Raw genomic sequence first — 27550 nt, forward strand, 5'->3', positions numbered from 1 at the left:
GTAGGCACTGAGTGAACGATGAGAGATGAATGTCTGAAGTCGCCAACAATTGTACTAAGGTGTTGGGAATTGTGGGTAATTTTTTATTCTTTTACAGACTTCCTATAATGCAATCATCTTTCTTTTTGGGGGAAAAAGAGGAGGAAAATACTCAGCCCTGTCCATAATATTTTCTGTGTAGGACTAGGCCCCTCACCTCTTTGGAAGAGTCCTGGTGATTTTATAACAGCTGTGTGATGCAGCTGCAGCTTCCTGTCTCTACAGTGAGTACTCATGCTGGTGAAAGACAAGTGCATTCTCATGGAAGAGAACAGGAGTACATGTGGGCATGGGGCCAGGGGGAACTGGAAAAAAGAAAGGGGGCCACTCTCCTGTCCTGATCACTTAAACTGTCCCTAGGAAGAAGAGAAAGAGTAAAAGGGGGAAAAAAAGCAAAGCAAAAGTTCCCTCCCCTCCATCACACACAGGTGTAAGATACCAATAACGGCAGCTGGAAGTAGAAAAGGAGGCTCCAGCATGTGCTGACTCTAAATTGGGTCTCACATTTTTGCCTATTTGTTTCAGCTTTCCCAAATTTTAAATAAAGGGCTGTTTCTACAGATTGACCTGTCTCTTGGGATGAGGACTAGTGTTTTTATAAGCCGACTTCCCCATGAAGGCCCTCAGTTGTCATTCTTGTCATCTTGGTTCACTGTAACTCTATCAGTCACCTGTGACCTGTGGTTATTAAGCTCATAAGTTACCAGAGGTCGGGGCACTTCAGTTGAGGTTCTGCTTCTCTCTAGTTTCTCCATGCTGGAAGGATTCAGGGCAGGGGTTGCTGCCCCTCTTAGGGGCACTGCTGAGGCAAGCATGCTGGCCTACCAGTTCCCAACACATCTTCTGATCCTGAGGATGGATAGGCTCATGATAAAGAGAAGATGAATGGAGTGAGCAAGTTCACCCTCAGTGAACAACTAGAAAGCAACTCCATGCAGCCTCCACCGGGGAACTGAAAGGCACCTTGCATCCAGAGATGTTACAATGAACAAGCCAAAAAGAGGGGACTCCAAAAACAAGAAGCTTCTCTGACAGCACATGGGGCCCAAACATCTTTTAGAAGGCACGTGGCTTCCCTGACATGAAGATGCTCAATGACTGGGTGTGGGGGGTGGGGGGCAAGTGAATGCACATCTCTGTGTGGCTTCCCTGACATGAAGATGCTCAGTGACTGATGTGAGGGGCGGGGGGGAAGGGAATGCACATTTCTCTGCACAATTCCTCCTTCTAAACGGCAGACCCCGCAGCATATGGGGCTTCATATTCCAATCACCATCTCTGATCTATCTGCCAACATTCTCCAGGTTACTGAAACGAAGAAGTCCTGGCCCTGCCACCATGAGGTTCTGCATCTGTGCACGGACACCACACCCCCAGTCTAGTTACCTTGCACACTTCCTGCCCCTGTGCCCCCGCTGGGCTCTGCCTGGCCACTGGGCATTTGAGCCCCTGTGCTCCTGGTGCCCACAGCTCCCTCACTATGAATAACCAATTGTCTGTCTCCTGTTCTCCCCTTACTCACCACAAGCAGGTCAGCTCCATGGGGCAGGAACCGCATCTGTCATGTTCCCTCCAGTGTCCCCAGAGCTCAGTACCCACCTTAGAGTCAGCACTTGTTCACAGAGTGAACTAATGAATTTAATAAACCTTGTTTTTTTATTTTTTTCTGATGGAGTCTCACTCTGTTGCCCAGGCTGGATTGCAGTGGTGTGATCTTGGCTCACTGCAACCTCCGCCTTCCTAGTTCAAGTGATTCTCCTGCTTCAGCTTCCCAAGTAGCTGGGATTACAAGTAGATGGTGCTTGCCACCATACCTGGCTAATTTTTGTATTTTTTCATGAGAGATGGGGTTTCACCATGTTGGTCAGGCTGGTCTCGAACTGACCTCAAGTGATTCCCCCGCCTCAGCCTCCCAATGTGCTGGGATTACAGGCGTGAGCCACCGCACCTGGGCAGAACTTAATAAACCTCCTTTGGTTAATAATTTGTGAGTCCCATGGCACTGCTTCACTTGGAAAAGTGACCTGGCTGACCCTAGGCCACTGTCACCCCAGGTTTGTAGATACAGGGGAGTGTGCAGAACTCCACCACACTGGTGCTGCATGGGACATTACCCCCTCTGTGTTTTGTCTGCAGAGCCAGTGGGAGTGAGTTTTCATGGTCCCTAAGAACTAATTTCCTTGCACTTTCATCCTGTGGACTCATCAGACCATCAAGTAAGAGCAGCAAGAATTCTTTCCCGGAGCCATCACTGATGCAGTGAAGGAAGCAGTTGTTCCTAATTGCACTACTGCACTCAGCGGTCCTGATACTGATGGCAGCTAAACGGACAAAGGTGGGGTGTGTCCAAGAATGCCAAGGTGTAGACTGGGTGGTTTGGTTCCTTCCCAGGACCTGTGGTTTCTTACAGCTGTGATTAAGGGCAGTGATGACCTGGAGTGACTTTTGCCCAGTCAGAGAATGACTGTTGACAGAGGCCAGCCACACCCTGTTCCCACACGTGTCCCAACCAGAACCCCGCAGGATTGCTGCCTTTTGCAACAGAGAAGATGCATGCAAGGCAAGAAGGGGCGTCCTGTTTAGCTGGGCATGTAGTCAGGACACACACCACCTGCTTGCAGTCCACCGTTTGTCCACAAAACATAACAAGAGGATACTGTTTTTGTTTCAGATAAGGAGGCCTAGGAAATGAAAGATACAATGTCCCCAGTGGCTATGATTCCTCAACGCTACAGCCCTTGAAGTCAATACTGAAAATTGACCCTGAAGAAAGGCAAGTGTCTCCGTGGTCCTAAATTTCCTAGATGATCCGTAACTGCCTCTACAGCTACATCCAAAATTCCCAGGGCTTCACAGTGCTCATGGCGGGTAAGTCAACATAGGGAGTAAAATGTTACAAACATTTTTCAGAATGTCAGTTGTGCAGTCTTCTTGGGTCACCAACACTTCTTCAAACGTTGAAATCCAGAATGAGCTCTGTAAAATTTCTTTTAGGAGAGCCACCTTCAATGGCCTTCCCACAGTCTGCAAGCTCTGGGGAGTATGCAGCCATGAGGGGTGTGAAGTGCAGAACCAGGAGCCTGGGCCACCCAACTCGAGTTCGTAAGACTTTGTCCATAAGACTGCGCACACAGCCACTTAGCCCACCATAAAGCAGGATAATAATACCTGGAGCAGGCCTGCTGTGAGGACAGACCCCACATTTCAACCCTGGACACACAAGGAGCACCGAAGAAAGGTCAATGTCCTCTCCTTCCTGGCTTCACTTTCAAGATTAGATGATTTGGTTGTCCTGGCTAAGTCACATAAGCCCTGAGAAGCATTCAGGGGTAACACAAGGAGATCATTACCTTTGGTCCTGTCTCCAATCGGGAATAAAGTAAGTAAGTATGCAGGTCCCCGTATTTCATGAAGGGTAAAATTACCATGGGCTTTGGGATGCCTTGAGAACTCATTTCTATACATACACCTGAAATTACAAACACAGCATCAATTACAAACAGCCCTTGTTACTGTGACCAGAAAAGCCCTGGTGGACCACTGGACAAACTGAAGCCATGTGTTACCAAGTTAACAGTTTGAAAAAACCAAGAGCACCTAACTCGCACTCTGTTCTAGAAAATGGAAGACACACAGGGTCCACTACTGGTATTTTTTTCCCCCTTTCAGATTAATGAGGGCATGAGGGCTGTCACAAATTAAACTGTAACAAGTATAGCCATCTAGAAACCTAGGAATTTCTGTTAGACTGAGTCTGAGGGGTAGTGACCCCATAAGATTTTTGTTTCAGATAAGGAGGTCTAGGAAATGAAAGACACAGCATCCACAGTGGCTATGATTCCCTAACACTACAACCCTCTAAGTCAATACTGAACTAGTACTGAACTAGGGCGAACTAGTTTCATGTGATAGATATTTAATCATGTGAAGAGGTCTACTGCAAATGCTTAAACTATTACAATAACTCTGAAGGGCTATAGGTAAAATTCACATCCCTAAATTTTAACAGTTTTGCAAAGGAGAAACTACAATATCATTTATCATGGAATCTGAGAGCCGGAGGCTGTCACCTGATCCCATGCTTGCAAAGCTCCTGCACTCTGTGGTGTGATCACAAAGTGCAATTGTTCTCATAGTCCGCTAAAGCCAATAGCAGTGAATGAATAACAGTAGCTTATTTGACATAATACTGTATACAAACATTGATTTTCACATCTCTCTGCAGTGTCAATCATATAAAACTTTGAAAGATCCCAAAAGAATTTAGCATGTATCCAGTCACAGGATGGCAAAACAAAAACAAAAAACCAAGGTCAGCAGAAAATTCAATTATTTCCAGGTTATTCTTCTCTCTTGGGACAGAGCCACTTACACAGCATCCACTCCATATTTAATCTCCTCTTTTGTAATTTTTGGCTAATGGAGCTGCAAAGCCAAATTACGTTAAATCATGTTCTACGGAACTGTTAAATCATATCCCATGAAATCATCAATGTATCATGATCTTAAGAAATCAGTACTTTCAAACAGGTTAATAAATTATTTCTCAAAGATAAACCTACGGAATTTGTCTACTTTTTCAGCTTTATCCCACTGCTATCTAACTCATGTATAACCTTAAATTAATAAAAATTATAACACAACCACCTCTGTGTCTTGCCTTTGAGTAACTGAGGACAATTTAATTCACACTCTCCTAGAATTCTGTGGAAAACTCAAATCATTCCTGAGCCCATCAGTGTCCAGAAAATGCAAACTCATTATTACTATCAGCCTCAGAAAACATCATTATGAAGAAAAGTCTGGGTGAAAACCTCAATGTTATAAGTTATGTTGGGGTTATACAAAGTGCAAACTTATCTACACCAGAGATTTTTTCCTTTGGCACAGAGCAGATCAGCAGAGCCCTCTTGGCCACCCACTCCCACATTTCTCAGAAGTACCTAGAAGTCGAATGACATTTGGGTGGCTGAAGTCTTTCATGCACGCTGCCTCACTGAGAAACTCCTCGATCTCCCGCTGTGAAAAGTTGTCCACTAAAGGAGAAAATAGAAAAGGTTAAGTATGGATAATTTACTCAATTAAGGGGAGCGGGTGGGCAACAGCAATTCTGTTCTCTAAAACCCAGGTCAGGAAGAGATGAAACTATAGAGACAGGAAACAGATGAGTGGTTGTCAGGGTCTAGTAGGCTAGAGGAGATAAGAAGGGGGGCAAACAGGCAAAGCACAGGGAACTTTTGGGGCCAAGAAATAGTTCTGTATGATACTGTAATGATGGATGCATGACACTACACATTTGTCAAAACCCACAGAGCTGTACAACACCGACAGTGAACCCTAATGTAAAATATGGACTCTGGTTAATAATAATGTATCAGTATGGGTTCATCAATTGCAAAAAATGCAGCTCACTAATAAAAGACATTAATAATAGGAGAAATTATGTGTGTCAGGAGGGGGCCTATGGGCATTCTGTGTACTTTCTGCCCAATTTTTCTGCAAGCCTGAAACTGCTCTAAAAAGTTGAAGTCTAACGGTAAAGAAAAAAAGTTCCAAAAAAAACCCCAAAACCAAAACAAAGAACAATTCTAACTGATCTGTTGCAATTATATTTGCTTTTTTTTAAAAAAAGAAAGAACCCCACACCTCTCTGTTTCTATTGGTGTATGTCCTGCAAGTCTGGTGGCTCAACCACGCCTTGTGAGTTGGATGCATTTTCAAACCAAGTTTTTTGAATTAAATTGGCTTAAGAGAGACATTTAAAATTCTGTATTATGCTAAGTGAAATAAGCCTGTCACAAAAGGATGAATACTCTATGATTCTACTTATATGAAGTACCTAGAGAGTCAAAATCAGAGACAGAAAATAGAATAGTGCTTGCCAGGGCTGGGGAGAGAGGGTAGTGGGGAGTCATTGTTTGGTAGGTGTAGAGGTTCAGTTTTGCAAGATGAAAGGTCTTGGGGCCGGGCGCGGTGGCTCACACCTGTAATCCCAGCACTTTGGGAGGCCGAGGTGGGTGGATCACGAGGTCAGGAGATCGAGACCATCATGGCTAACAAGGTGAAATCCCGTCTCTACTAAAAATACAAAAAAATGGCCAGGCATGGTGGTGGGTGCCTGTAGTCCCAGCTACTTGGGAGGCTGAGTCAAGAGAATGGCATGAACCCAGGAGGCGGAGCTTGCAGTGAGCCGGGATCGTGCCACCGCACTCCAACCTGGGCCACAGAGCGAGACTCCGCCTCAAAAAAAAAAAAAAAAAAGAAAAGTTTTGGAGATGGATGGTAGTGATGGTTGTATAACATTTTGAATATGGTTCTTAATACCACTGAATTGTACACTTAAAATGGTTAAGATGGTAAATTTTATATTATATATATGTTGCCACAATTAAAAACAAACAAATAAAACAAAAAGTCCGGCTTGCTTTAGGGAATTTGTGTTAACAGGGTATAACTACTGATTAAAATCATGCATGAGGGCATCTAATGCAGTGTCTGTACCATCCTATGGGCTTAATATATATTAATCTTCTTTCTACTGAAGGAAATTTAGAAAAATTAAAAAAAATTTCTAATTAAAAAAAAATCTATACATCTGCAAAAATTTGCCCTCACCTTTTGCTGCAAACAACCAGGTGGGGGAATAGAGGGGTAGGGCTCTGCCTGCAGACTCTTCCCCAGGGGTCCAACCTGCAGGTAAATGTACCTGAGCCTGGGGATTTTGAAGCTAGAGATTATTCTCTCAATCTTTGACAATTAGCAGGGGTGTAATCCCTATGCAAGTTACCCTAATGAAATTAAATAACTGCAGAGTCAAGCCAGAGAAAAAGTGGGTTCCAGGCCCAGCTCCTCCCACCAGGCCTCCTAATATACCTGCCTTATATCCCTAATAGGGATTATGGAAGGACTCCCCACAGATGCACTGTGAGGCTCAGATAAAATCATACAAGAGGCAGGAATGGTGCAGAATATGGCTCAGTGCTTGGTTCAGCTCCAGTGAGTATTCTAACTTCAGGGTGTTTTAGCTTCTGGGGGCTAGTTCCTGAACCTCCTTTTTAGTTATGTTCATTTTCTCTTCCTGTTGTCCTGATAAAATACAGGAATAACTGCAATGTCCTTTGGCTAACAGTGAGTATCACATAAATATTAGTCATTATGGTCTATTTAAAAAGAAAAAGTACCGGTTCACATGACTTGTTGGTTACTGTGGTTCCTTTCTATAACTGAATTAAGCTTCAGTCTCCAGGCCAGGCGTGGTAGCTCACAGCTGTAATCCCAGCACTTTGGGAGGCCGAGGTGGGCGGATTACTTGAGGCCAAGAGTTCAAGACCAGCCTGGCCAACATGGTGAAACCCCATCTCTACAAAAAAATACAAAAATTAGCCAGGCATGATGGTGCGTGCCTGTAATCCCAGCTACTCGGGAGGCTGAGGCAGGAGAATTGCTTGAACCCAGAGGCAGAGGTTGCGGTGAGCTGAGTTCATGCCACTGCACTCCAGCCTGGGCGACAGAGTGATACTCTGTCTCAAAAAGAAAAAAATAAATAAACTTCAGCCTTTTCATTTAAGAGTCTCAGTACATGCTTATAATCTAACTTATGCTTTAATGTCCAGTAAATAGTGGATTTAAATTTTAGGAAGAATCCAATTTTACTTTATTCCCTGATTGAAAATAGTATTGAATAGGTACAAGGGGTTAATAAGGAAGCAACATCAAGAATATTGACAAACTAAGCACCAAATAATCTCCATCCATGATTCATGATGAAGACTGGGTGAAATGCCACATGACCACAACCTATTTTCTAAGTTCCCCAGTGATAGGCCATGACCAGCCAGACACCTATAGAATCAAACTTATACAGCTGTGTGGCCCCAGCTCCAGAAATGCACTTCCTGGAAGAAGGACACGGAGAGGAAATGCTACCTTGCTCTGCCAGTGAAATCTGGTCATCTTATGGTAATGAAGAAGCCCAGCACAACCTGCCCCCTTTCTAGCTATTTCAATTAGACAGGTCAGCAAGTCACTATAGTTTCCTTACCTATATAGATTTTAGGCTGGGTGAGGTGGCTCATGCCTGTAATCCCAGAACTTTGGGAGGCCAAGGCAGGTGGATCATTTGAGGTCAGGAGTTTCGAGACCAGCCTGGCCAACATGGAGAAACCCCATCTTCTCTACTAAAAATTCAAACATTTAGCCAGGTGTGTTGGTGGGTGCCTGTAATCCCAGCTACTCAGGAGACTGAGGTGGAAGAATCACCTGAATCCAGGAGGTGCAGGCTGCAGTGAGCCAAGATGGCACCACTGCACGCCAGCCTGTGTGACACAGTGAGACTCCATCTCAAAAAAAAAAAAAAGTATTTGAGAGGGCCTAGACTGCATAGATTTTAGAGTACCCTAACTGGCATCTACCACTATTTTTGTCAACACTGTAATTTGTTCTCCTCCATACTGACATCAAAGTGAACCTTCTGGAATTTAACCTGCTCTATTCTTCATTTGGTTAAGATTTTTTTTTTGAGACGGAGTCTCACTCTGTCGCCCAGGCTGGAATGCAGTGGTGTGATCTTGGCTCACTGCAACCTCCGCCTCCCAAGTTCAAGTGATTCTCCTGCCTCAGTCAACTGGGATTACAGGTGTGTGTCACCACGCCCGGCTAATTTTTGTATTTTTAGTGGAGACGGGGTTTTACCAAGTTGGTCAGGCTGGTCTCAAACTCCTGACCTTGTGATCTGCCTGCCTCAGCCTCCCAAAGTGCTGGGATTACAGGCGTGAGCCACTGCGCCTGGCTAGTTAAGACTCCTAATAGTGCTCTACTCCTTGCAGGATAAAGCAGGTTCTTGGCTATGACTTACAAGACTCTCCCTGCCCCACTGCTGGCTCTCTTCCCAGCTTGCCTGGAAGTTCTAGCTTATGATAGCAACTCTTCATATGCCTTGACCAAATATTTCTCCTCTTTCTGGGGAACTTACTTGCCAGGCAGCCCACGGCTTCCTCAGGGCCATGCAATCATCCTCAAATGGGGAAGTGGCCCCACCACACTAGACAGGTCGGCCAGAACAACCCCTGGGGTCAGATGTTGCCATCAGATCACCCCTGCCTCAGCAATTGATGCTCTACTTTGGAGTTGTTAGCTCTACTAGATGAGAGTGAGAGAGAGACAGACAGTGAAAGAACAAGAGAGAGCACGACAGAGAGTATGTATGCATAGGCATGCAAGAGTTAGTAAAAATAAAAAATGTTATTGCCTTGAGTATAAAGAATATGTAATGCATGCATGAAGAGCTCATTATAGTGAGTCACCCCTTGGTGACCAGTGTTCCACATTGCCTTCTGGCCCACTGGCAACTGAGATTGTGACATATGGCCTCATGGAGCACCCAATACTGAAGCAACTGCCCACCCCAGAAGAACGGGATTCATCATTGATAACTCACACTTCATGGTCTTCACTGCCACTTTCTGAGAGGTCCCATCTTCCTGCTTAAGATTTCCTTCCATTACAGACCCAAACTCTCCTGTGAAGTGAAAGAACACCTGTATGGACACTGTGCGAACTCTCCCCTGACCACAGAAGTGCTACAGTGCCAGAGCTGCTGGTCTCATGTGTTATGACAGCAACTCACCCACAGGCAGCCAGGCAGAGCCTGCCCAGGCCACCCACATCGCAAACCAGGGCGATGCACCACGCTCTAGTCTCCTGCTTGTCACGAGCTTGGGTGGCTTGGGCCTACCTTTGCTCATCACTTTATTAAGCATTATAACCAATCCAAGACACTTAGAAGAGAACATGAAAAACATTATTGAAGTTTTTAAAGCACAAACTCTTAATACCATTATCATTCATCCTAAGATCAACTCAACAAGTTAAATATGTATTTTCATTTTTGTTCCTAATTAGAAAGGTGCCAAGAACAATGAACTTAAGAATTAGAGGAATAAGCTTAAAGTACATAGGAAACTAATCAATGAATTACATGCTTTTCAATGAAGAAAGAATATTTTTCAAGGACCTGTATGTGCTAGGCATTGAAGGGAATCTTTTCATTTGCCAGATCTGAGTTTCAAAAATCAACAGTCTATCATTTTAAATAATAAAATATAACTATCCATAGTATAACTCAGAGTCCTAAGATGGTATTTTATTTAAAAAATACATGTTAAAGAATTATTCTAAACTGCTTACCTTCGCCCAGAATTTTTCCAAGAATTAGAAGATTCCTGTCAATCACAACATCTTCTAGTTTATTTTGTAGTTCCTCGCTGACTCCCAAGCTATGTACTGAAAAAGGAGTAACACAGTATGTACAAAAATTGTCAGTGTGTTTTCTTTCACTTGATAATTAAAATGAAATAAAGTCCTGTATAATAAAACATTCCTTATTTATTTATTTATTTATTGAGCCGGAGTCTAGCTCTGTCGCCAGGCTGGAGTGCAATGGCGCGATCTTGGCTCACTGCAACCTCTGCCTCCTGGGTTCAAGCGATTCTTGTGCCTCAGCCTCCCAAGTAGCTGGGACTGCAGGCGTGCACCACCACACCCAGCTAATTTATGTATTTTCAGTAGAGACAGGTTTTATCATGTGGGCCAGGCTGGTCTCGAACTCCTGACCTCAAGTGATCTGCCCACCTCGGCCTCCTAAAGTGCTGGGATTACAGGTGTGAACCACCGTGGCTGGCCCCTTTTTTCATTTTGTATCTATTATTTCTCTCCCCAAAATGCCAGTAATAAATTTTCCTACTTTATGATGATTAAACTAAGTATAATGAATCCTTCAGGGCAAGGTTAATTCTGAAGAATTACAAAAATCAGAACCATATTTCTCTTCCTGTTGTGTGGTAGCAGCAGCCGGCAAACAGCTTCATGTAGGGGTGGTTTGCCTTTGACTTAAAGGGGTAAGGAAGATAAGTCAATAGGTACTTTCTAGTGAATTCTTTACTATTAATATTATACCCTTAACTACAGTACACAAAAGAACCACACCTCCCCTACCCTCCCATGCCACGGATGGAGTCTCACAAACCACAGGAAACATGTAGAGAATAAGCTCTTATTTTACATACTGTATATGAAACCTCATTATAACAGCATAGCAAGGGCTAAATTGAGCACTTTGAGGAATTGGAGAAAAAGATTTTTTATAATAAAATATATAATATAGTAAGGTATATAATAGATGTGTCGTGTTGGCAACAAGAGAAATTAACCAGAAGGGGACCAGTTCAACAACTCTTGGCAAATGACTCAGTCTGGCCCACAGTTAAGGCATGAACAAGCTCTTGAAAGAACAAAAAAATGTGGATAATTAGGACACACTAGTTCTCAGAGAAAAAACTTTATCCAGTAGTTCTCCAATTAAGGGAAGAAAGTGGTCTCAATGACAAATTTTAAAATTTTAAATTAAAAAAAATTTGAGGATATCTAAAAGTCAAAACTTACAGACTAGAAAGGTAAAGAAATTAATAATATTCTACATCAAGCAAGTTTCTATTTCAAGCAACCTGTATTCTGTCATTCTTATGTATTTCCTTTATTGGGGGCAAACATCCAGAAGCATGAATTTGTTAATATTTGCATGTCCTTTCTATAGTTTTTCTGAAATTATTCAGGAACACTAGTATCTGTTTATTTCCACTGTTTAAACCAGAAGTCCCCACTCTCTTGATTCAGCAAAGCTCAAACCATAATTACTATAAAGCATGTTGGTAAATCATCCTCGGATTTGGTTGCCAGGAAAACAGGAAATGAGGCTTGAGATTATGTTTGCTAGTTGGAAGTTTTCTTTAAATCCCTGACCTCTACCCATCTTCTGTCCCCTAGAAGGTTCCTCTTTTCTGCCACATTTCATGACATTATGAGTCCTTTTAACCCCAGGTCAAGCTCCTGATTGCAGTAAATTAGCCCGCAGAGCTGTGCATGGCAATGTCTGACTATCCACTTGCTGCTTTTAAAGACATTTTATACATTAAAAATATCCATTCTTCTTTGACACCTTTGGCTTTTGTTAGAAATCTGTCTGTTGTTCTTTCTTTGTTCTCAACTATTTTAACTTTTGCCAAAAAGGGAAATGAAAGTCAACTTACAGGTAAGTTCAATGGCTCGCCGACAGAAGGACTTCTTTGCTATATAATTCACCACTAATTCAGAATCCTCCTCTGTGAATGCATTCCTGGGTGAATGAAAACGAAGATACTTCACTATAAAAACAGGGGTAGTGGGGCAGGCGCTGATTCCATAAGGATGCTACAGAGCTTCCCCTTTTCAACGGGCTCTTCTACAGCAAAAGCTTTCCCCCTAGAAGAAACGTGTTTCTTCCCTTTGATTTATTTTAGACTTACTTGGCAATATTGAAACTACTCTAGCTAGGTACCATCAAGAACAGAGAATAACAGATAAGCTCCCAGTGGCCAAAGCTGTAACAGTCTGAGCAAGAAACTAAAGTAATACTAGACTATGAGTATAAAATGAATATCCATGAGTCTATACTTATGAAAATATGATTGAACGAATGAATGGAAGAAAAGACACTGATCTCCTGTGGTGAAGAATTCCAAATATTTTATGTAGCTAGTAAGGGGTGGAGGGAGTTAAACCCTCATGCTGTCAGTATGGGCTATGCATAGTGACTTGCTTCCAAAGAACAGTAGGGAAAGGGAGAAAAAATAACTTCATGGTAGAGAAACCCAGCAAATACTACTTCAGCCAGGTGATCAATGTCAACACCAACAGTGATAAATCATGTCAATACGCACTCTTGATAAGAAGTGATGACAGTGGCACTTTAATTCTGTGCTCCTCCTCTCTATCACCCATAACCCCTGCTCATTATCAGCAAAACATCGAACACATTGCAATAGAGGGGCATCTTACAAAACACCCGACTAACACGTCCGAAAACTGGCAAGATCATCAAAGACAAGGAAGGTCTAAGAAATGGCCACAGCCAAGAGAAGCCTAAGGAGATGTGACGACTGACTGTAAAATGTGGCGTCCTGGAAGGGACCCCAGAACAGAAAAGGGACATTTGGTGAAAATTAAGGAAATCTCAAGAAAGTAGAGATGTTAGTTAATGATAATGTATCAATATTGGCTCATTAACTGTAACAAATGTATTGTACTAATTGTCAGGACCCTGAGCCCAAGCTAAGCCATCATATCCCCTGTGACCTGCACCTATACACCCCAGATGGCCTGAAGCAACCAAAGATCCACAAAAGAAGTGAAAATAGTCCGTTCTTTTTTTTTTTTTTTTGAGACGGAGTCTCACTCTGTCACCCAGGCTGGAGTGCAGTGGCGCGATCTCGGCCATATAATCTGATTTTTAAAAAAATATAATGATTACTTTTATAAGTAAAAATAAAAGTATTTTCATTTAAAAATGAGCTGGAAGGCCGGGCGCGGTGGCTCACGCTTGTAATCCCAGTACTTTGGGAGGCCGAGGCAGGCGGATCACGAGGTCAGGAGACCACGGTGAAACCCCGTCTCCACTAAAAATACAAAAAAATTAGCAGGGCATAGTGGCGGGCGCCTGTAGTCCCAGCTACTCAGAGAGGCCGAGGCAGGAGAATGGCGTGAACCTGGGAGGCGGAGCTTGCAGTGAGCCGAGATTGCGTCACTGCACTCCAGCCTGGGCGACACAGCGAGACTCCGTCTCAAAAAAAAAAAAAATGAGCTGGAAAGTGGTTTTACAGGCCAGGCGCGGTGGCTCAAGCCTGTAATCCCAGCACTTTGGGAGGCCGAGGAGGGCGGATCACGAGGTCAGGAGATGGAGACCATCCTGGCTAACACGGTGAAACCCCGTCTCTACTAAAAATACAAAAAAATTAGCCGGGCGTGGTGGCAGGTGCCTGTAGTCCCAGCTACTCGGGAGGCTGAGGCAGGAGAATGGCGTGAACCTGGGAGGCGGAGCTTGCAGTGAGCCGAGATGCGCCACTGCACTCCAGCCTGGGGGACAGAGCAAGACTCCGTCTCAAAAAAAAAAGAAAGTGGTTTTACAAAAGCAACAAATGAATAGATCTTGTAGTAAGGATCCATGGGAACTGACTTCGGCATAGATAAAAATAACCTGTTACAAGTCTTTCATTTGTTTTAAGCTTCTGCTGAGTTTAATGGCTCCTGGAAATAGTTTTATTTCTAAATATTTGAAATAGTATTGTAATCTTGTTAATATATTTGCTGTACTCAGCAGCCCCACTTTTTGGTAATGTGGCATGTGCTGCTCTTTCTGGCTGGAATGCTCTTCTTCTCTCTCATCTAATGAACACCTGCTCTTTCTTCAGATCTTAGCTCTGGTGTCAGCCACTTCTGCACGAAGGCCTTCCCTGACTTTCTTAATGCAGCCAAATTTTTCTGACACATTCTTACCTCTTTATATAGAATTTATTACAGTTGCTATTTTTAATCTATTTTGTGACTGCTTGACTACTGCCTGACTCCCCATGAACTGTGAACCCCATGAGGGCAGGATTTTGTTCACCACTGTATTCCAGGCTACCACAGTGCCCAGTGCCTAGCAGGCCTTTAATACATATTAATGAGCTACTCTTGCAGCTTCTGCAGAGGTTCTCTGTACTTGTTTAATGATGAGCCCACATGTCACACCAAGATCCTGGGATGTATTTTAGTCAATTATATGTTCAAGATTTAGATCAGATTTTGTCCACTTCTTTAAAATAGTCATTCTTAGAATTCACATACTAAGGTATAACAATTGTAAGAATAGGCTTATAAAGACTAAAGTAACTGACCCCTAAGACTGGGATGAACACAAATAAAGGGTAGCCTGGCTGCCAATCTTAAGCCCATCCCACACCTATGGCAAGTCTTGGAGTGAGTGGGATGTTCTAGTAGCATTCTGAAGGTGGAGCGAGGAAAGAGGGAGGCTCAGCCCCCTCCAAAGTATAGCCATACACCCCTCACTCATTCTGTCCCACTCCAACCTGCCAACAACCCTCCTGGGTTCAAGCAATTCCTGTGCCTCAGCATCTAAAGTAGCTGGGATTACAGGCGTGTGCCATCATGCCCAGCTAGTTTTTGTGTTTTCTGTAGAGACGACATTTTGCCATGTTGGCCAGGCTGGTCTCAAACTCCTGACCTTAAGTGATCCGCCTGCCTCAGCCTCCCAAAGTGCTGGGATCACAGGTGTGAGCCACTGCACTCGGCCTATTTTTTTTTTTTTTTTTTTTGAGACGGAGTCTTGCTCTGTCACCCAGGCTGGAGTGCAGTGGCGCGATCTCGGCTCACTGCAAGCTCCGCCTCCCGGGTTCACGCCATTCTCCTGCCTCAGCCTCTCCGAGTAGCTGGGACTACAGGCGCCCGCCACCACGCCCGGCTAATTTTTTGTATTTTTGGTAGAGACGGGGTTTCACCGTGGTCTCGATCTCCTGACCTCGTGATCCGCCCGCCTCGGCCTCCCAAAGTGCTGGGATTACAAGCGTGAGCCACTGCGCCCGGCCTGCACTCGGACTATTTTTAAGGCTTCTAATAAAAGCCCTCACTTAACAGCAACCCAGTTTGAGTAGCAAAGGCCTACTAATACTCTTCTCTGTAAAGGAACCCTTTTCAGGGCTGGCTTTTGCTGGCAGCTGCTTCTGTAGACCATGGCGTAAGTCAGGAAGCTGCCTGAGCCCAGGGTACGCATAAGGCAGGGCAGCCATCTGGGAGCAATGTGAGCAGCTGGCCCAACAGGAAAGGCATAATCACTTGGTATAACAACCTTGTCAATACCAGTGGGCAAACATTTTTAGCTGGGAAACTTACCCAAACTTTGTCTCCTGGACTCTTTTTCTGATGGCCAAGGAGATGTATAAAACCAACCCAATCAAAATAAATCCACAAAAGCAGCCAAAGATGATGAGCACAGGATCTGCATTGCCAGGTGCCGGAGTTGAAGAGGGGGCATAATCTACCCAACCTGGTAAAATACCAATAGACCAGTCATGGGTTTGAAATATATGAGAAACATTGGCTTGTAACAGGGAAAAACAAATAGTCAAAGCTTTCAGAACTCAGTTAAATCTTTTATAATCTACAAATATAGGCAGGCCTCACTTTGTGTAAGCTGAGATCATGCAAAGAGATCTTAATAATTGATGGGAAACTAGCGTGATTTACTCATTCTACAACATATACATAGATCAAAATGTCACATTGTACTCCACAGGTATATACAATTTTTCAATTGTTAATTAAAAATAGTAATTTAAAAATCAATGAGAAAACTCATGTCAGTTATACATGTACAAGAAAATAAAAAAATTACAACTAATATTTACTTCTACTGTGGTTTAAAATGTTAGAAACATGAAAAATTAAAGTGTCATTTCTTTGTAAAAAACCATCGAGAGTAGGTTAAATAGTTTGCCTTCTAGTCATGTAACTTACGATACGGAGAAAATATAGTTTCTCTGTTTTGAAGAATTGTCACATTCCTTTCTAAGTTTGGATCGACTGCTAACTTTTTACCTTTTGTTCTTTCAATGTTGTAAAATATCTCCCAGTATTCCTTCAATGTTGTTTTTTGACAGTGTCGCTTTCTCTGGGACATTTTCAACCTTTTTGTCACAACCTCTTCATGTATGTGCATAAGTTCACCTTCACTAAGGACCGCTGGTTCACATCTAAAGTTTATCAGCGGGGGCAGTATCAACTTTCCACAGTCTTGCATTCAATTCAAATTTTACGTTGAACACTATCACTTTGCATTTCTTTACTGCCCTTTTTGTTTTTTATTATACTTTAGGTTTTAGGGTACATGTGCACAATGTGCAGGTTTGTTACATATGTATCCATGTGCCATGTTGATTTCCTGCACCCATTAACTCGTCATTTAGTATTAGGTATATCTCCTAATGCCTTACCTTTGTTCACCGACTCCCTCTTTCAATTACCCATTTTTGTAAAATGTCATGTGGGTTTGTCCTGGGAGGCAAGGAGGCAACAGAGCCACAAGGTGGGCACAAAAAGAATGACAAAAGCGCAGTGACCAATCACAACAGACTTTGAAAGAAATGACGCCATTGGTCACGTTAGGATGTGCATCTGTTATTTCTACAGTGATTGGTGGCCTGAAGAGCCAGCAGCCCGAGTTTATGCTTTATGCCATTATAGTTAATATAGAATGGTAACTAAAATTTGAACTATATTTTTGGGGAATGGGTGTTATTTACCTGTGATAATTGAAATTTGTGCATACTGAAGCCATGCAAGGTAAGGACTGCCTGCATAGCAAACATGGCTTCACCACGTTGGCCAGGTGGGTCTGGGACTCCTGACCTCAAGTGATCCGCCCGCCTCAGCCTCCGAAAGTGCCGGGATTATAGGCATGAGCCACTGTGCCCAGCCTAAACTTCGATTTTTTAAAGCTGTCCCTTTAGAATCAGAATCTCATTGTCTTTGTTCTTGTTTTGTTTTGTTTTGGAGATGGGGGTCTCGCTCTGTCACCCAGGCAGGAGTACAATGGCGTGATCTTGGCTCACTGCAACCTCCACCTCCTGGGCTCAAGCTATCCTCCCAAGTAGCTAGGACCACAGGCACATGCCACTACACCTTGCTAATTTTTGTTGTTGTTGTTATTTTAGATAGAGATGGGGTTTCACCATGTTGGCTAGGCTGGTCTTGAACTCCTGAGTTCAAGTGATCTGTGTGCCTTGGCCTCCCAAAGCATTAGAATTACAGGCGTGAGTCACCACGTCCAGCCAGAATCTCAGGGTCGTTGAATTTCTACCAGGTAGACACATCTTGCCTCCCCATCACCAGTTACTAATGTTTCCCAGAAACTGTGCCTATGGGCTGCAGGAACGTAATATGGTTCCATTTCAGCACCAAAACGGAGAGCAAGTTTCAGGGTCACTGGGAACAGACAGGTGGGAACTCAATCATCTGCTCACAAGTTCTGTCTGCTATTGGGTACAAAGGTCATGTTTGGCAAAAACTTAATGTATAAGCACACTGATCTAGATGCCTATGCATGGACTTTATGACAGCCGTTTAACATAAACAACCTAGGGCAGGTGAGAGTCAAACAAAGGTGGCTCCAGTGGGTTATGGAGTGAGCACAGCACTTGGTTCACTTGGGGTACCACAGTGGCACCATGCCAAAGGACATTCCAGCAACATGCAAAAGCCAACACGCATGGCTGGGCATTTAGCTCAGTGGGCCCAGGGCAGTCTGAGGATGGCTTCCATAGGAAATATTTCATGTTCCGTGCAGACCAAAGCACAAAGCATGTTAAAAGGCTTGAATGGGTAAAAACATGGCAAAGCAGTACTGTTTGAAACACAGCAAAACAAGCAACAGCAAATAAACTGTCCCAATTGTAGACAGCTAAGGATTAGCTATATTGCCTGTCTAAAATTCACTCATGTACAGTATACATCATTGCAACCAAGTTCAATAAGTAAAGCCAAAGTTGGCATCTGAAAAGACTAATGGTAATAACTAACTTCCAAGTAAGTTATTACGATTAATAGTAACTATAGGAGGGACCTATTGGTATCAGCAGTTCTGTAAAGCATGTTATCATATCATATCTTTATCATTGGAAAAATTATTTTTGATTCTTATTTTTCCCTTCTTTTTTTTTTTTTCTCTTTTTTTGAGACAGGGTCTCACTCTGTTACCTAGCTAGAGTACAGTGGTGTGATCATAACTCACTGCAATCTCTGCCTCCTGGGTTCAAGCACTTCTCCCACCTCAGCCTCCCAAGTAGCTGGGACAACAGGCATGATCCACCATGCCCAGCAAATTTAAAAAATATATATATTTATCGTAGAGACAGGGTCTCAATATGTTGCTCATTGCCCAGGTTGGTCTCAAACTCCTCCTGCTTTTGCCTCCTGAAGTGTTGAGATAAGCCCAGCCTTATTTTTCATTCTTTAATCAGCCATCCATCCCCCAGGTTACTTTCTGGCAATCTGTGCACTGCCTGGACCATCACATCCTATCAGCCCTTACTGGGTATAGCTCTCACCGTGTGCAGGGATAAATATTTTCACTGGATCACTGAAGGGCCCAACTCCCCCTTTGGTGACGGCTGCAATCCTCACTGTGCACGTAGCATTGTGGACTTGAACAGAGATCTGAGCTCGGCTGCCATTCTGGCCGACTTCCTCCAAGAGCTCTTTCTGGAGACAGAGAGGAAAAGAGGAAATGAAAACACTGAGGTCTGGGCAAACTGCAGGCGCATCTACAGTTCCTTCTGAGGGAAGCCATCCTGCCCACGTCCAAGGCCAGAAGCCACACTTCCACAGCATTGCTTCCTCACTCAGGCCATGGCCAGTGGGACCAAAAGTCAGGTAGGGACAGGATGCAACATCAAGTTTTGGGGGGGCGTTGGCAAGCTAGGGCCATGGGAGCATGGCACTTACAGTGGTCCTAAAGAAGCTTCTGGAAGAGAGGGAGCACGTAGCAGATGCACCCAGATGGCAGAGCAAGCCTGACTCCTCGAGCCCTCGATCCTCAGAACCACCCACAGCACAATACGCCAGTCACACTGTCCCTTGACATTGTCCACCTGACACCTGCCCTTGAACCGGCATGAGTGGGCTCCTGTTCCTTGAAATTATAAGAATTTTGACTAAAATCTACCTGGAAGAGGGCACTGACACTTTTTTTTTCTTTCAGTGTGACAAATGTACAACTTGCTCAATTTTCAAAACTCTGGTTTTACTTTTATTTGTATGTTACTTTAAAGTCACTGTCATTCAAACAAAGGGAAAAAAATAACCAGAACTAAGAGTTTATACAACACCTTCCTCCCCTTTTCCAACCCTCTATAATCATAATGTTCTCTGGTGTAGGAAACTAATTTTGTGTTTGGGCTGGCTTTTCAAATGGAAATTGTAGGGGTTGTGAAAGCTGAAATGAAGTTCTAGGAACATGTCTTTATCTCTGAATTTTGGAAATTTGATTTCAGAGACAGAAAGAGGTCTCAGGTCATGCAGGTCACAGATGTTACACGTCATCAATGAACAGCAAAGGCAGTGCTATTGGTAACTTTATTCCCTGGTCACTCACTCTCAAGCCAGCCACTTTCCCAGCAATGGGGAAGGATAGAACCATCTCAACCCTTAAGGAGAGAGCAGTCCATCATTCATGACCAAGGGGGCACCTGGGTTGGCCATCCAGAGGCTGTTTCTAAATTTAAACAGGCAGTGGACATCAGGAACCCAGAAATGTCCCCTGCAGAAAAAAACAAGTGGTTTTCTCCGCTCCCACACCACAAGAGTCAACACAGAAGGCTTCTGTGACCTCTGGTCACCAAGAAGTGTATGAGAATTTTTCCCTACCAAAAACCAATCAGTCAGTTTCACAGCAGACACCAGCTGGGCATTCTCCAACCCAGTTCAATTCCAACACTATCATCTGGAGATAGCGTCAGATCCCACAGGGTGAGGGCTCAGCCCCCAAGAGTCCCCCGAGTTTCAGACACAAATTACAAGCCCCAGGTAGTTTGACCTGTACTTCTGACCAGCTGGCTATAAATCAGGGACCCCATGACCCCCTCCTTGAGTTTGTTTAATTTGCTAGAGTGGCTCACAGAACTTAGGAAAAGATATTCACTGGTTTATTATTTTTTTCTTTTTTCTTTCTTTTTTTTTTTTTGTGAGACGGAGTCTCGCTCTGTAGCCCAGGCTAGAGTGCAGTAGCGCTATCTCAGCTCGCTGCAACCTCCACCTCCCAGGTTCAAGCAATTCTCCTGCCTCAGCCTCCTGAGTAGCTGGGACTACAGGTGCACACCACCACGCCCAGCTAATTTTCGTATTTTCAGTAGAGACGGGGTTTCACCATGTTGGCCATGATGGTCTCGATCTCTTAACCTCGTGATCCACCAGCCTCAGCCTCCCAAAGTGCTGGGATTACAGGTGTGACCCACCATGCCAGGTCACATGGGAAGGGGTGCAGAGCTTTCTGCCCGCCCTGGGTACACGACCCTCTGGAAACCTCCGTGTGTTCCACTACCTGGAAGCTCTCTGAACCCCATCCTCATGGGCCTTTCACGGAGGCTCCATGATAGGCGTGATTGACAACCATGTAGAATTGTGATTGGACAAAAAAGGCATGATCTAGTACTAACAGACTGAGTGAGGAAACCCAACAAGGCCTATCTGTTCAGATTTTTCTTGGCCTCTCTGTGGGTGGCTCCTTCCTCTAGGGAATGGAAACAGGACTCCTTCCGAAATGTGAGTCTTAAGACTTCTAATCAGATGAGGTAGGTCAAAGAATTTCTTTACGGCTGAGGGCAGGGGAAAATTAGAGCCCTGCCTTGGGGAGACAAAGGAGTACATGAAAGGAGGGCAGGAGAAGATCAGCAAGAGAGATTCTGTTTTCTGAGGCCTAAAGTGCCCAAACATTATAACAAAAGACTGTCTTTCACCTTTAAAGCTCTGAAGCTACTTCAGAAACCAAGGACAAAAGGCCAAATACTTCAACAAAAGATATGCTTGTTATTTCAGTCCCTTAGGAAACAACAAGGGCTGTGGGAGTAATAAGCCAGGACCACTGGAGGGAAAGCTCCCATCCACACACATTTTATATATATATTGTGTGTACACACATACCCAGACACACAGTATATCATAATATCATACCCCCAGACAAGGGATGAAAGGTAAAATATGACCGTTAAGAATGTTGGCTTTTCTACCCCGCTGGACTCTGAGTCTAGGAGATTTGCCATAGACTTTTTTTGTTAATTAAGTGAACAAATTAATAATTAACCTTTTTTTAATATTCTGGTGATATCTTTTTCAGAAATAGAGCATTGGGCTGGGTGAGGTGGCTCACACCTGTAATCCCAGCACTTTGGGAGGCCGAGGTGGGCAGATAACCTGAGGTCAGGAGTTCGAGACCAGCCAGGCCAACATGGCAAAACTCCATCTCTACTAAAAATACAAAAATTAGCTGGGTGTAGTGGCATGCACCTGTAATCCCAGCTACTCGGGTGGCTGAGACAGGAGAATCGCGTCAACCCAGGACACGGAGGATGCAGTGAGCCAAGATCACGCCACTGCACTCCAGCCTGAGACTCCGTTTCAAAACAAGCAACAACAAAAAAAATATAAATAGAGCATTGTATTTACTGCAAACTAGTTTTGATTATGAGTTAGTTGGTCATTCTGTGTTTAATTTGGGAGTGGGGCAGAAAATCATCAGGTAGAGTAACTCCATGGACCAAACCCCCACGGTCATGGAGCCCTTTGGTGACTCAGGCCATTGCTGAGACATAACCAACACATCTGCTTCATAGTAGACAGCTCCTCCAAAGGCCAAGCCTCACGCCTGATGTGGAACACTGGCCTGCTTCTGGCTGCGCGCTCAAATATGATACCTCACTTATGAGAGAATTATCTCAAAATAAGATGAATTACATGAAAGAATTAAATGAATAGAAGAATAGAAACTCCAACAAAAACAAATTATTCTTTTGGAAATAAACATTCAAGTAGGCTATAATACAGTTTGAGCATCCCATATCCCAAAATCTGAAATCTGAAATGTTCCAAAATCCAAAACTTCTTGAGCACTGACATGACACAAAGGAAATGCTAAGTAAATAAGTTGAGATTTAGGATGCTCAACTGGTAAATATAATGCAAATATTCCAAAATCAGAAAGAATCCACAATCTGAAACACTTCTGGTCCCCAGGCACTTTGGATAAGGGATACTTAACCTGTGTCTACTCACTTAGGGCCTATGACTCAGTAGGAAACCCCAGAAAGGTTACTTTTAAAATTTCCACTTCTTATTCTCCTGAGTTAACAAATGTGTAACAGTGCCTGGCCCAGAGCAAATGCTCCCACCATTCGATGATGGCCAGCATCAATAGCCGTTGCCATCATTCTGAATATCAAAGTATGACAACGATGCTGGCCAGTGTTTATCAGTCACACATTTTGGAGATGGTCAAGGGTTATCACATTTTAGGGGTGGAATTATAGTAAATGTTACCATAGTGATTAGAAAGATATATGACATATATTTTAACAAAGGTTTAACAATTTTCTCTAAGGATATCCTTAAATGGTAACCTTAAATATAGTTTAAAAATGATTCATGTTTTTTAAAATGGATGTAATTTATCCATATTGTTTTGGTGCCAAGTATGTAAAGAACAGTGTGCCCCAATTCATATCCCCAGGTATTTAAGTCTGATTTTTCTTTTTTTTTTTTTTTTTTTGAGACGGAGTCTCGCTCTGTCGCCCAGGCTGGAGTGCAGTGGCGCAATCTCGGCTCACTGCAAGCTCCGCCTCCCGGGTTCACGCCATTCTCCTGCCTCAGCCTCTCCGAGTAGCTGGGACTACAGGCGCCCGCCACCACGCCCGGCTAATTTTTTGTATTTTTAGTAGAGACGGGGTTTCACCGTGGTCTTGATCTCCTGACCTCGTGATCCGCCCGCCTCGGTCTCCCAAAGTGCTGGGATTACAAGCGTGAGCCACCGCGCCCGGCCAGTTAAGTCTGATTTTTCAAGTTGTCAGAGAAATCCACTAAAATCAGATGCACACAGGCGCTACCCCATGTGTATTATCTCTAGTGCTGTCAGGGTACAGATCACATAAGATGGGGCCATTTCCCTGGCATAAGGTGTTCTGGTCATGGGGTGCATGCCATGGGCCAACTGCGTATTTTTCATTGAATGAGCTTTCATTTTTCACCAACACCAGGTTCATAGCCTCAAGGACTTAAACATCTGAAAGCATTTCCTGGTAATAAAATCAGATTTATAATATGGCACTTGATTGCAACTTTACTTACATATAAGACACAGTGGATCTTGACAGTCAGGAAAGTAATAACACATCTTTGGAAAGTCAATTTGTTTTTTACCCTATGTGTGGCATTAGAGTTAGGTAGGGCAACTGTGGTGGTACTTGTTTTCAATGATCAAAGGCTTAAATATCCCCAACTACTCTATAAGAATTCACAACCCAGGCCAGGTGCGGTGGCTCATGCCTGTAATCCCAGCACTTTGGGAGGCCGAGGCGGGTGGATCACGAGGTCAGGAGATCGAGACCATCCTGGCTAACACAGTTGAAACCCCGTCTCTACTAAAAATATAAAAAATTAGCTGGGCGTGGTGGTGGGTGCCTGTAGTCCCAGCTGCTCGGGAGGCTGAGGCAGGAGAATGGCGTGAACCTGGGAGGTGGAGCTTGCAGTGAGCCGAGATCGCGCCACTGCACTCCAGCCTGGGCGACAGAGCAAGACTCCGTCTCAAAAAAAAAAAAAAAAAGAATTCACAACCTGGCTGGGCGTGGTGGCTCACACCTGTAATCCCAGCACTTTGGGAGGCCAAGGCAGGTGGATCACGAGGTCAGGAGATCGAGACCATCCTGGCTAACACAGTGAAACCCCGTCTCTACTAAAAATACAAAAAATTAGCCGGGCATGGTGGCGGGCGCCTGTAGTCCCAGCTACTCGGGAGGCTGAGGCAGGAGAATGACATGAACCTGGGAGGCGGAGCTTGCAGTGAGTGGAGACCGCACGACTGCACTCCAGCCTGGAGGACAGAGTGAGACTCCCCCTCCCAAAAAAAAAAAAAATTCACAACCCTATAACTCGTAACTGTATTTAAGACTCTGGCCTATTCTATAACCTCAATGAGATAAAAGTTTCCGTCTCATGACAACAACAAAGGTGACTTGTTCAAAGGGGTTTCAAATTCACAGGTACCAACACAAAACTCTCACATTTAACTCTTCAAAACATGTCCTGTTCTTCCTTCTTTCTACAGAGAGGCCACACTGTGGAATTTGAATGAGAGACTGTATTATGAAGAAAGCCAAGGGCACCTGGGAACGAGTAGGGGGGTTCTGAAAAGCCCTGGTTTTGGAGTCAGCCGGACTGAGGTTTTTAGCCCAACCTTTATGACTCTGTGGCAGTTATCCAGCATCTCTGAGCTTTAGTTTCCTCAACTGAAAATTGAGCATATTATCTTTCTCACAATGTTTTTTGAGATGGAGTCTCGCTCTGTCCCCTAGGCTGGAGTGCAGTGGCACCATCTCAGCTCACTGCAACCTCTGCCTCCCAGATTCAAGCGATTCTCCTGCCTCAGCTGCCCAAGTAGCTGGGACTACAGGTGTCCGCCACCATGCCCGGCTAATTTTTGTATTTTTAGTAGAGACAGGGTTTCACCATGTTGGCCAGGCTGGTCTCGAACTCCTAACCTCAGGTGATCCACCTGCCTTGGCCTCCTAAAGTGCTGAGATTATAGGCGTGAGCCACCATGCCCAGCCTCACAGTTAAGGGTTAAATGAGTTCCTTTATGTAAAACACATAGTACACGATCTGGCATGCTGCAAGTAATCAGTGGTGGCTATGATTATCCTTATATCATGTTCAAGGTGGTGCTACAGTTGGGTCTTCTTTGCCCATAAATAAATACAAAACCTTCTTACAGAATTGACCTTGTGGTATCTTTCAGGTCTTAGTGCATTAGAGAAAATCATCAAGGCTGTCTAGTTCCCCAAACCAAGAAGCTTATTTGACCTATTCATGGAGTTTACCTCCATGGTAAGTTTCTCCTCCAGGCAAAATGTACCCTATTTGATTAATCCCTGGGTTTCAGAAGTGGTTCAGATCCCTGGCTGGCCATGAGAACCTTGCCTATTCCTCACACTTTAAGACAACACTAGTTCAAATGCTCTGCTCTCCTTTGACAGTGAGAAAGAGGGAGAAAAGGAGAAAGGAAGCGGCGGTGGGCACATGCCAACATCCAGGCACATAGCTCTGCTCATTAGGGGAGCTTGTTAGGAGGCCAAGGTCTTGGGCCAAGTACACTGCAGCTTCCCTGAGTCTCCAAAGAACTTGGTTCTCTGGGAGGCAGATGTTGCAGTGAGCCGAGATCGTGCCACTGCAATCTAGCCTGAATGACAGATTGAGACTGTCTCAAAAAAAAAAAAAAAAAAAAAAAGTTGTTTCTATATATCATGCTGTCTCAAGGCTATAATAATCTCTGCTATGAGACTTCCTTCTGAGATCTATATCCTTTGAAAATGAAGAGTAAACTAGCATTAGAGCAATAAACCCAAAGCAACGAACTCCATAAAAACCGCACGTATAAAAATGTCTCTGCCTAATGTTTAGGCGATTCTGGGTCAAAGTTAAACAGATTTATTTTCTGTTGAACTTCAAAGAGCCTTGAACTTGCCAGTATATATGGTGGGCCTTCAAGGTGGTATAATATGCAATATTTTATAATTCTATTTGCTCACTGAACTCTTTTTTCACGGAAGATCCACTGACACTTTATGGGAATGAGGGTGGGTTGGGAAATACTAGTCCACACTTAATAAAAGACTGTCCCATTCACAGAGAGAAATTCTCCAGCTGGTTTAGATGGTGTAGCTGGGCCCATGCATCAAATCCATAGTGCCATAAATGCCTACAAAGCAAGGTCAAGGTCCTGTGTTCAGACAGTACAAAGACGAGCAAGACCTGCCTCCAACTTCAAAGAATATGCATTGTATTTGCTCCTTATCTTTGGATTTTAAACTCTGATTTGGAAGGCAAGGAATCACAAGAAAAATAGAACAAAAAAAGTAGGTATCATCATTTGAGATATAATAAATATCCATACAGTAATGATCGAAGGATTCTTAGTCTGAAAGTGACTTGACCGTTGTGGGAACGCAAAGCTACAAACCTGTCTTCGGTGTAGCTGCAATAAGCCAAGGAAAAACGACTCCCAAGAAAGTTCTGAAACTGCATGCACACGAAAAACCCTGCCCTTAATTACAGTTATAATGAGAAATATCTTTCAAAAATATCCAACCGCTCTGTCCTGCATAAGGAAGTAGCTTTAGTATCAGTTATCTAAAAATGAAAATGAACGGATAATTTTGAGACAAGGTTTTGTCTAAGCTTTGCCCTTCTGAGATGAAGGAAATTCAAGGAAATCAAAGTGACAGATGCCAAGATCATCTCAAACGTCCTTTTGGGTATGGATTTCAGAGGACTCCCAGGGTCTGCCTTTCTTCCATGTTATTTGTCCCTAGTTTTGGATCATAAGCTTGAAACTTAGCTGCATCAGAGAATGTTTTCCAAAGTAAAGTGAGCCACTGTGTCTTTGTGGTCACTAGACTGTCCATGATGCATAAAGTATGGTATAAAGCATAATAAAATGATCTCACTGGGATGATCTGGCATCCCCAAGAAGGTAAGTGACTGGAAAGGTCACAGCCCTAACTGTGGCAGTTCTGTTCTCCCTGCAGAGGGGACCGTTCTGAACAAAGGGCAATGAGAATGCACAGCGTAGCTGAGTGCTAATGGCATTTAGTGCACAAGGCTCTCCAGCCACAGTCATTCATAAGGTTTTCATCATTGCTGCCCTTCAGAACGCCTCAGCTCAAGAGGCCGCCTTCAGAAAAGCAGCTTTCACCCATGCCAGAAGTAGAAGGAGAAAGGATGACCTGCAGCTCTTTAAACAAACTGGCTTGTTTTTAGACAGCCTAAGTGTCTGCTGGTAATCACTATTTTCTGCCAAATAGAGAAAGATAAAATTCCTACTGAA

At 43.8% G+C, this 27550-nt stretch overlaps 1 protein-coding gene across 4 annotated transcripts in view; it reads right to left on the reverse strand.

Annotated features, from left to right (window-relative positions):
• MERTK (MER proto-oncogene, tyrosine kinase) overlaps window positions 1-27550 on the reverse strand; it is a 134424-nt gene that overhangs the window by 15771 nt on the left and 91103 nt on the right. For all 4 annotated transcript variants that reach the window (XM_055243481.2, XM_063616644.1, XM_055243483.2 and 1 more), the window contains 7 exons: window positions 19011-19164; window positions 15799-15952; window positions 12123-12208; window positions 10225-10320; window positions 9476-9556; window positions 4983-5075; window positions 3390-3508 (listed from right to left, as the gene is read on the reverse strand). In XM_055243481.2, the coding sequence (XP_055099456.1) occupies window positions 3390-3508; window positions 4983-5075; window positions 9476-9556; window positions 10225-10320; window positions 12123-12208; window positions 15799-15952; window positions 19011-19164 (783 nt within the window). The remainder of the gene's footprint in view (window positions 1-3389; window positions 3509-4982; window positions 5076-9475; window positions 9557-10224; window positions 10321-12122; window positions 12209-15798; window positions 15953-19010; window positions 19165-27550) is intronic.

This window comes from Symphalangus syndactylus, chromosome 14, assembly GCF_028878055.3.
Source record: "Symphalangus syndactylus isolate Jambi chromosome 14, NHGRI_mSymSyn1-v2.1_pri, whole genome shotgun sequence".
Lineage (NCBI taxonomy): Eukaryota > Metazoa > Chordata > Mammalia > Primates > Hylobatidae > Symphalangus > Symphalangus syndactylus.